Here is an 11,439-nt window from a genome sequence, read left to right on the forward strand (position 1 = left end):
CAACTGAGACCCCGGAGAAGCAGTGGAGACCGAGGCTGCTATATCCTCTCCTGCCCGACAGAGGGCGCAGTTCTGCCCCACCCTTCGGGAAACAAAGCGCTGCTGGTGCAGTGGATTCTGTGGCTGATGTTTTCCTTCCTGTCCTGCCATTTCCCCTATTTTCCATCCCACCTCTGGGGATATTTTCAGATCCCCAGCAAATACTGGTGCCATTCAGTCGACGAATATCTGGTTATAAATATTTCATTCATGGACAGGAATCACTGGGACCCACTTCTCGGTTGAACTCAGTTGTTTTGTTTATTAATTAATTGAATAATTGATGTAACCGGATATTTCACCAGGCTCTTAAACTGCTTTCTGAACTTGGACTGAGTCACTCCATAGATAAATGTGTTTGTGCAGCAACTTAAAATCTGCAGCATAAATCCAACTTGTCGAAAGATATACAAAGAACCCTTGGAATCTATGGGATTTGTTCCTGTAATGCTATAATATAGGAATTCTATTACCCGTGTCAACCACAGAAGTATGAAGCTGCCGGATATGGCGAAGAGTAAAATCATAGACTTCCTTCTGCTCTCCATCTCTGGGTCACGGTTATTCTCTCCCTTGCTCTGACCCCTCAATCCCTTACGGATTCGATTGGCCATTAAAATGTGCCTGACTGTCAGAGCGTTGAGCAACAGAATTAAAGTGAATGGGAGTAATGGGGTTAAAACCGTATCAAACCAGTCAAATATCACCCATCCGGGCTCAGTAAAATAACTTGGCTTTGCATTACAACTCCATGGTACATCCTCAATTATCCATCCAGGTTCAAGTGTAAAGTAAAAGGGAACATTTTTAAAACAAAGCAGGGTGCAGGCTGTTGTGAGAATCACAACCACTGTTTTTTTGGTACAATATTGCGTTTTCAGCTTCTGGCAAGAAATGGCCACAAATCGATCAAAGGAGAAAGTGACTGTGAACCAAACAGAACAGTCTGTGGCTACACCAACCAGGACAAGGATGACTCTAAATACAGGGGTGATGTTCAGAAAAGAGCCCCGGAAATAATAATAACTGATCCGTGACAATATAACATCAGTGATAATAACCAGTAGATCCGCCGTTGCCATGGCCACCAGGTAGTAAGTGGTGCACGTGGAGAGGCCGCACTTCCCCCGGGACAAGATCACAATCGCCAATAAATTAACTGTAAGAGAGAGAAACGAACAGAGACTGAAAATTACTGGTCAAAAGTTTCCTGTGTCTGATCCATGCAGTAAGGGCTGGAGTTTAGGACCAAATATGGATAGGTTGGGATCCAGTTAGAGGTTTAAATTTTAAAAATTCAATCTCAACCCAAAACCAGCGACTTCCAGGTACAACACATTGGAATAGGGCTGACAAACAGTTGCTGCCAGGAGGTGAGTTGTGAATTTAGATATTTTAATAAGTCTTGAAGTTTCTGACTTAATCTGTTTTACAGGTTTAAATTCGGCTGGCCAATTTTCCCAATAAGATCCCACGTCCCAGATAAAGGCAACCAAGATTGGCGACCGGACCCACCCCTCGGATCAGAACTACCAAGGAACTGACAACTGGGGATCTGACTCTTCTTGGAATTGGAACAACTCCAGCACAGCGATGCCGCGAGGGGTGGGGGGGGCGGGAGAGGGGGGCGGGCGGGGTGTGGGATGAGCTAATCAGACCCTCTGGGCTCTGGGGTTGGAGGGTTGGGTAATCAGACACCCCTGATATTGGACCCTCTGTGGGGTTGAATGGGGCATAATCGAACTCCACCCCCAGCTCGGATCCCCCTGGTATTAGGCACCACCTTCCAGGATCAGACACCACCTCTCGGGATCAGACCCACACTCCCACATCTGTCCCCATCTCTTGGAATCGGATCCCCCTTCCCCCGAGGATTAGATCTGCCTATCGCGATGGGTCCCGTCCTCCCAGTATCACATCACCCGTCCTTGTTTCAGAACACCCCCTACAGGGATTGGACCTCCTGGGTTTGCATACCTCTCCCGGGATCATATCATTCCACCCAGGATTGGACGCACTTCCCACAATTGGACACCTCCTCCCAAGATAACACCACCCTCCAGGGTTTGCTTTTTGCCAGCAGTCGGGATCTGACTCACCCTTCATGACTTCATCACAGACTTGACAATGATCATCTTACACTCCTCTCACACAGCACTGAATTTGCTGCAGAGACCTGGGGATAAGGTGGATTCTCCTGCTCGGCTAAGCCAATGGACATTGCTGCTAGTGTAGCAGCACTTGGAGAGTGATCCAAAATGCACCACTCTGCGACCTCAAATATTGCCGTTAAATGTCTGCTCCCTCTCCTTAACTTCACGACACATCTAGTCCAGAAGTTTGTGATGACAGACATTCCTAAAATTTACATTGATGGCTCATAATTCCAAATGAACAGAAGGCTGCAACTGCTTTTTTTTCTCATCCAGCCCGACCATGTTCTCCCGACGGATGTGATATCACTGCTGTGATAGCATATTGGTGACAGTAATCGAAACCGCCAAACAAAATGTTCATATTCGGTCCAATAGTGCCTATACTATTACCACTATTATGTTCTCTTTGCCGCTTATCCATCAGAATAACTGTCGATCTTCTGAGAGTAAACCTCTGATCCATGCTGAGCTCTTCGGCAATTTTGGGATGGGCTACATAAATGAGCACACACCTGTATTCTAGAAAAAATTAAAACAAGCACTAAGAGCTCAAATACGCACACAATAGGCATTTCAAATGCAGATAAGACGACAGATCACTTTCGATCCTTGGCTCCATAGTCATTGGGGATTGTTTCCAGTGAGGAAGATTGTTCATGGCAATATGATTTGTTCTCGTTCCAGGAATGACAGCACCCTGTGCAGATACCCTTGTATGGCATGAGGGGAGTAACCCTTGCCCCAACCAGCTGCATGGACTCACCAAAAGGTCTATATTCATGAGCCGAGGGCAGTAAAAAAATTCTAAGTCTCCCTTATTAATGTTTAAACAAACATTAGACCCTTTTCACGGTTCCTGTGCTTCCTGTTACGGAGAAGCAGCTTTTTACATGTTTACTGTAGGTGGTCATTATTTTGATGAGACAGCTGTTGATAAAAACCTTAAGATAGCATTGTTGGCCTGAATGAGGGAGGGTATCTCCCGCAGAGCAGCTATATTTCTGGTTAGGTTTCAGTATAACCTGGAACGTGGCACCAATAGAGTCCTTTTTCAGCGTGTACTGGTTCCAAATGATCCGTGAAAACAACATCCAAAAGATTTGATGGGTCCCCTAATCTGGCCCCATCAGGGAACCAGCATTGTCTGGTCATTATGGACAAATTTACCAAATGTATGAAGACTTCTGTACATCAAACACAGCTATGGCAGCATCCTTAATCGTACTCTGTGATGTGTGCGGCATGCAGCAAATTCCTATTCAGATGGATAGCAATCAGGGTTTGCATTTTACAGACAAGACTTTACCAAATTATTGAAAACCATCTGAATTAGTGGAATGGGGCAATCATACCTTGGTAACGATTTCAAATAGTCTTGTGCAGAACACCTCACACAATTAGTTAAAATGCTGCCCTTGTGCTTGATGGCTATCCAATCGATACCTCACTCCACCACGGGAAAATGTCCTTATCAGGCGATGTTGCGGAGAATAATGTGAAGATTGGGACATCTGTTACTGCCTAACTCAGTACCAATACTAACGGGGTAATAGATATGCCTAGCTCTGACAATTGGTAGAGTTTATTATAGCAACCAAAGCGTTATAGAAAAGCCCCCTAAAAAACAAAACGGCAGAAATAAAGTACTTTTGTTAAAAGTACGACTTTTTGAGTACCTTATCCGTTATGGGCATGATATATGACAAAAATAACACTTGTTTAACCCAAAATTGCGGGAGCCCTTCCTGGTTATATACCAAGCCAGCCCAGCTGTGTATCAGATCCAAATAGTTAATTGGAAGACAAGGACATGGGGAAAACGTTCTTACATCAATCAGTAAAAGGCATTGAAAAGTAATACACTGGAGATGTTCTGTTTCCTGAATAGGACAGTTATAAAATGCACAATTCAGCGTTGTAGATTCAAAACATTACAGTAGTTTTAATAATTGTGCCTTGAAGGCAACAGAGCGTGGGAGACACTGGTAGAAACCCATCATGCGATGGTTGTGATGGTGCCTTCTGTGTGAATCATGGCGCCTGCCAGGTATGCTGACCAGCAAATCAGGATGATGCAGTGGGATTGAAACACCAGCTGGTGGGTGATTTATCACCAGATCAAATGTGAAAATTTCCTACGTGATCTCCTATTGAGCTACCTGGAGTGGCGGTGGTGGTGGTGGGGAGGGGAGGGGGTTGGGGGAGGGCTTACTTTCAATATGCAATGTTACCCAAACATTCGTGAGATCTACCCAGATGAGGGAGGCCGCCGGGATATGGGTCGAATGCGCCACAAAAAATAAAGAAATGCTGGGGAGACACAGTAGGAAATGTTTTGGAGAATAGATTAGGGACTGAGAAACTGCTATGATGTGCAAAAGGCAGTCATTTACGCCGCGAATTGGGAGGAGCAAGGATGAGGTGCTGGCTCGGTTTCTGGAGATATTATGAGAAATATTGTGCATGATCCAAATCAGGAAATCATCGGGGAATTATGTCCGATAGAGGGGTGGATAGGCCATTACAGGATATCTAAACAACCATTTCCTTGTTATGGATTTATCACCAAGTCCTGGGATGAATATGTGCAATACTTCACCAGCAGTGCTCCGGGTAACTGTATGCACTGGAAGTAAGAGATATGCTGTGATCAAACTGTGGGAATACGGGTTGCAGAACATAGAACATAGAACATTACAGCGCAGTACAGGCCCTTCAGCCCTCGATGTTGCGCCGACCTGTGAAACCATCTGACCGACACTATTCCATTTTCATCCATATGTCTATCCAATGACCACTTAAATGCCCTTAAAGTTGGCGAGTCTACTACTGTTGCAGGCAGGGCGTTCCACGCTCCTACTACTCTCTGTGTAAAGAAACTACCTCTCACATCTGTCCTATATCTATCACCCCTCAACTTAAAGCTATGTCCCCTCGTGTTTGCCATCACCATCCAAGGAAAAAGGCTCTCACTATCCACCCTGTCCAACCCTCTGATTATCTTATATGTCTCTATTAAGTCACCTCTTCTCCTCCTTCTCTCCAACGAAAACAACCTCAAGTCCTTCAGCCTTTCCTCGTAAGACCTTCCCTCGAGCTCATTCTCCGACGCCAGCCCTCTCGCCATATGCCTAGTGCCACCTGATGTGTGAAAATAATGTGCACCAGTTTAAGCTCCATGTCCCACTGACATATCCTCCACAACTACTTACATTACGAGACCGTCCCAGTCCTTCTAAATTTAGCCATCCTCGCAATACCCGTGTGGTGCGGGAAAAATATAACCAAATGTATCAACATATGTTCCAACAACTTATTCAGATTCTTTGTTGGAAGTAAACGGTCAGGTGATGGGAAACCAGGATCCGAGGTACCCACCACATAAACTAACACACATCCATCACACACTCACCCTTAACTACTATGGCCACAATACTGAACACAGAAGGCAGAAGCGAGATTTGATTCAGACCGTAGATATAGAAAACACTGGAGATAGTATAAGAGTTCTTGGAAGGGCCAATGAAGTATCATGAAGGATGAAGGAAAAGTATGGACCGGCGTCTTCGACAAAGGAGCCTGTACTCAAAATGAGATCATAGACATATCAAGGCCCGTCAATAAAAATACATGCGCAGTCAATGTTATTATAAGGGAAGCTGATGCTATCCAAACACATATAGCTATCAAGGGGAAGGACCATACAGTGTCACCACCACGGAGACTGACATGCCTTATGGCACAAGAACGTAAGAACATGGGAGAGAGAGATGGTGGCATAATGGCAATGTCACTGAACTGGTAATCCAGAGGCCTAGGCTAATGTCATGAAGATACCAGTTCAAATCTAAATTCAATTACTTCATTACTTCAAGAAAAATCAGGAATTGAAATATAATCTTAATAATAGTGCCAAAAAGTATCATCGGGTGTCCTAAAAATCTATCTAGCGATGGAAATCTCCCATCCTTACCTGGTCTGGCCGACATGTGACTCTAGAATGAATGCAACACGGTTGACTACTAACTGCCCTCTGAAATGACGTAGCAACCTAATCTGTTTTCAAGGGCAATGAGGGTTGGGTAACGAATACTGGCCTTTCCAGCTATGCCCAAATCCCATAAAAGAATGTTTTTTTTAAATGGAGCAGGAGTAAACCATGCCACCCCTAGAGTCTGCTCCACATTCGATGCAATAATTATAATCTTTTGCCTCAACTCCATTTTCCCACCCACTTCCCATCTCCCTTGATTCCCTGAGAGACAAAAAATCTTTAAATATATTCAACGATTGAGCATCCACAAACCTCGACGCTAGATAATTCCAAAGATGCACAATCCTATAAGTGAAGAAATATCTCAGTCAATATTATCAGCCCCTTATCCTGAGGCTGTGCTGCCTTGATTTTCCAGCCGGGGTAAGCAACATGTCAGTGTCCATCCTACCCAGCCCCATCAGACTATTGTTTGTTTCTATGTGATCACGTCTCATTCTTCTAAACTCCTGATAGTATAGACCCAATTTACTCAGCCTCTCCGTATAGGAGAACATTCTGTTTGAAGGTAAATCAACATCTGACATGTGCGAGTCTTTCAAACGTCAGTTGATTAGAATCCATGACCGGCGTGTTCCTGTGAGGATGAAGGATAAGTTTAGCAAGTTTCGGGAACCTTGGATAATGAGGCATATTGTGAGCCTAGTCAAAAAGATAAAAAGTAAAAGGAAGCATTCGTAAGGGCTAGAAGGCTAGGAACAGACAAAGCCCTTGAGGAATATAAAGAAAGTCAGAAGGAACTTAAGCAAGGATTCAGGAGGGCTAAAAGGGGCCTTGAAAAGTCATTGGCAAGCAGGATTAAGGAGAATCCTAAGGCTTCTTAGATGTATAAAATGGCAAGAAGATAGCCAGTGAAAGGGTTGGCCCACTCAAGGACAGAGGAGGGAATCCATGCGTGGAGCCAGAGGAAATGGGCGAGGTACTAAATGAGTACTTTGCATCAGTAGTAACTAAAGAGAAGGACTTGGTGGATGATGAGTCCAGGGAAGGGAGTGTAGATAGTCTGGGTCATGTCAATATCAAAAAGGAGGAGGTGTTGGGCGTCTTCAAAAACGTTAAGGTAGATAAGTCACCAGGACCTGATGGGATCTACCCGAAAATAATGAGAGAGGCAAGGTAAGAAATTGATGGGGCCTTAACAGAAATCTTTGTATCCTCATTGGCTACAGGTGAGGTCCCAGAGGACTGGAGAATAGCCAATGTTGTTCCTTTGTTTAAGAAGGGTAACAAGGATAATCCAGGAAATTACAGCCTTACGTCAGTGGTAGGGAAATTATTGGAGAGGGTTCTTACGGACAGGATTTACTCCCATTAGGAAACAAATGGACTTATTAGCGAGAGGCAGCATGGTTTAATGAAGGGGAGGTCGTGTCTCACTAACTTGATTGAGTTTTTTGAGGAAGTGATCAAGATGATTGATGAAGGAAGGGCCGTGGATGTTGACTACATGGACTTCAGTAAAGCCTTTGACAAGGTCCCTCATGGAAGACTAGTACAAAAGGTGAAGTTACAAGGGATTAGAGGTGAGCTGGCAAGATGACTACAGATCTGGCTCGGTCATAGAAGACAGAGGGTAGCAGTGGAAGGGTGCTTTTCTGAATGGAGGGATGTGACTAGTGGTGTTCCGCTGGGATCAGTGCTGGGACCTTTGCTGTTTGTACTATATATAAATGATTTGGAGGAAAATGTAGCTGGGCTGATTAGTAAGTTTGGAATGACACAAAGGTTGGTGGAGTTGTGGATAGTGATGAGGATTGTCAGAATATGCAGCAGGATAGAGATCGGTTGGAGACTTGGGCGGAGAAATGGCAGATCGTGTTTAATCCAGACATACTGTGCTGTAATGCATTTTGGAAGGTCTAATACAGGTGAGAAGTATACAGTAAATGGCAGAACCCTTAGGAGTATTGACAGGCAGAGAGATCTGGGCGTACATGTCCACAGATCACTGAAAGTGGCAACGCAGGTGGATAAGGTAGTCAAGAAGGCATACGGCATGCTTGCCTTCATCAGTCGAGGCACAGAGTATAAAAATTGGCAAGTCATTCTGCAGCTGTCCAGAACCTTTGTTTGGCCACACTTGGAATATTGCGTACAATTCTGGTCGTCACACTACCAGAAAGACGTGGAGGCTTTGGAGAGGGTACAAAAGAGGTTTACCAGGATGTTGCCTGGTCTGGGGGATATTAGCTATGAGGAAAGGTTGGATAAACTCGGATTGTTTTCACTGGAACGACGGAGGTGGAGGGGCGATATGATAGAGGTTTACAAAGTAAAGAGTGTCATGGACATGTGGACAGTCAGAAGCTTTTTCCCAGGGTGTAAGAGTCAGTTACTAGGGGACGTAGGTTTAAGGTGCGAGGGGCAAAGTTTAGAGGGGATGTGCGAGGCATGTTTTTGACACAGAGAGTGGTGAGTACCTGGAACGTGCTGCCGGGGGAGGCAGTAGAAGCAGGTACGATAGCGACGTTTAAGAGTCATCTTGACAAATGCATGAATAGGTTGAGAATAGGGGGATGCGGTCCCTAGAAGTGCAGAATGATTTAGTTTAGACTGGCACCATGATTGGCCCAAGCTTGGAGGGCCGAATGGCCTGTTCCTGTGCTGTATTGTTCTTTGTTCTTATCCCATGAACTCATCTAGTGAACCTTTGCTACACCACCTCCAATGCAAGGATATCCTTCCTTAAATATGAAGACGACAACTGTACACACTACTCCAGGTGTTGTGTCACCAAATCTCTGTATAATTGTAGCAAGACAACATGACCTGCCATTTTGAATACCCAAGATTTTGCTTCATGCCACAGTTACTGAAAACCATCAGTCAACATGTATTGTTAAACATCGATACCCATTCAGAGAAGAAAGTAATTATGAATGGACAGTTTAATATGAGTTAGACAATTATTAGGCGCGCTTTGGGTACCACATTCTATTTCTGACTCAGGTCTATATTGAGCTTTTGTCAGGTCTAAATTCCTCATTGAAACATTTCTATATTGAAATCAATAGCCGAGGAGACAACACACAACTGTGGAATATTGGGCTTAACCTTGGGTTCATGTTATCTCACAGACTCTTGCAGTATTTCAACTGAATAGTAGTTTACATAATGTACCTAACTCTCCTAGCATATAATACGTTAAATAGGTTTAAGCAGCACAATGGGATTCTGGAAGAGGCTCAACTCAGAACATTAAATAAAGACTTCCTCCTGTAAGATTCAAGAGCTATATGAGACTTATGTTTCAATCAATACTAATGGATACGCACATCAAGAAGAAAACATCTATTAGGTGTTACTCCAGGTGGGGCCAGAAAGGAACTGGAAAGGAACGGAGTGAAATTGCATGACCAGTCCAGCATTCCTCCTTCTCATCAAAGGTGTGGGCCTGGGAAACATCTAGATCAGGGTTTCTTGCTAATATAAAAATAAATAAATTAATAAATAATTGAAATAACTAGGAATGACTGCACACGTATTTCCTTTCATTGTTACATTGAATCATAGTCATCGATTAATTCATAGCACAGAAGGAGTCCATTCAGCCTATCGATTCTATGTCGACTCTCCACGGAGCCTTGCAGTCAGTCCCACTCCCCAGATCAATCCCGTAGCCCTGTGTGTCTTATACTGAACTATTATTAATCCTATTTGTGAAGGAAGGTGAAAGGTGGCATGTTGAGAAATTTTGGCTTGGGCCTTCATTGATCAAATGTTTCATTGGCCCGAAAGATGACAAAAGGAACAAAATGCTTAAGCTGAAAAATTCAGCAGAAATCTAGCTGAATGTTATGAATGAAATTATACAGCTTGCTCTGTGGATATATAAAGATAAATTCTCCCAGAGATCCAGATGAAGCTCGAGCTTAGACAAAATAACTGGGTGCCAAGGCCACGATTTGACCAGGCACCAACACAGTGGCGCAATGGTTCGCACTGCAGCCTCACAGCTCCAGGGACCGGGGTTCGATTCTGAATACTTCCGGTGCGGAGTTTGCAAGTTCTCCCTGTGTCTGCGTGGGTTTTTACCGGGTGCTCCGGTTTCCTCCCACATCCAAAGACTTGCAGGTGATAGGTAAAGTGGACATTGTAAATTGTCCCTCGTGTCGGGAGGTGATAGGGAATATGGGATTAATGTAGGGTTAGTATAAATGTTGGTCGGCACAGACTCAGTGGGCCGATGGGCCTGTTTCAGTGCTGTATCTCAAAAAAAATCATTGGAGTGTCTATGAGATCATATGTGTCAGAACATGGGAAGCCAACAGATTTGGTAGTTTGACCTGCTTAGGGTAAACAGATATTGCAGTGACTTCTTTTGTTCTTGGGCCGTTCAAATAATAGCGAGGTGATGATTAGGTTAAATTGCTTTGCTGTTGGCTTCGCTATGAAAGGAAATTATAGAAAGGAAAGTTTAGAAAGGAATCTCCTGGGCAGGGAGAGAGAGGTATTCTGCCAGGGGAGGCTTGCAACCAACCCGCTGATGACCCTCACAAAAGAACGGGGCTGGCAGAGGAACAGAATGTATGCGTACCACATTGAATTGCACCACCAGGGAATGACCAGTTTCGTGCCTGCTCAATTGGTAGCCTTGGCACTCAGTTATTTTGTCTAAGCTCAAGCTTCATCTGGACCAATAAATAAAGGAACAAAGCCAAGAGTTAGAGGTGCAAATCGAAACACTTTAGTAGGGCATAAAAGCCGCTCTCCGCGCCCCCCCCCCCCCCCACCCCCGCAGCCCCCCAGATGATGGCTGGCTCGATCACAAGGGAAGCTGACCATTCTGCGTGCAGGTTAAGGATTTTTGAGCTGCAGGTTCTGCTGAGGCACCGAGATCCTATGATCTCAGCTGTAACTGAACAGGGAACCGACAGGGAGCACAGCTGGGATGATAATAGAGGTGAGCTTTATCTGGAGTTCCCAGTGCAGGGAGAGCGGCCCATTAATATGGTTTCACATCAGAGAACACTCTGTCCAGGTACAACAATGTGTGTCCCACATGTTCTTATCGAGGTTATGATTTCAACCCCAAGAAGAGCAAAGCAGGCGTGCCATCTAGAGCGTTAGGGAGTATTACAATTGGTGACTGTTCAATAAAAAGTAAACCAAGATCGAATTGACCATTCTCTCACCCGACCATCAACCCACAACCCATTCACTACCAGTTATTTTGGTGTAGCCATCCTC

At 44.5% G+C, this 11,439-nt stretch overlaps 1 protein-coding gene across 1 annotated transcript; it reads right to left on the reverse strand.

Annotated features, from left to right (window-relative positions):
* Positions 1-287: 287 nt before the first annotated feature.
* LOC137373411 (probable G-protein coupled receptor 139) lies at positions 288-5,322 on the reverse strand. Its single transcript, XM_068038227.1, has 3 exons — positions 5,220-5,322; positions 2,586-2,714; positions 288-1,198 (listed from the first exon to the last, which is right to left on the reverse strand). The coding sequence occupies exons 1-3, from the start codon at positions 5,320-5,322 to the stop codon at positions 288-290; spliced, it is 1,143 nt and encodes a 380-aa protein (XP_067894328.1).
* Between the last annotated feature and the right edge of the window lie 6,117 nt (positions 5,323-11,439).

Source organism: Heterodontus francisci, chromosome 9 (assembly GCF_036365525.1).
Source record: "Heterodontus francisci isolate sHetFra1 chromosome 9, sHetFra1.hap1, whole genome shotgun sequence".
NCBI classification, from domain to species: Eukaryota; Metazoa; Chordata; class Chondrichthyes; order Heterodontiformes; family Heterodontidae; genus Heterodontus; species Heterodontus francisci.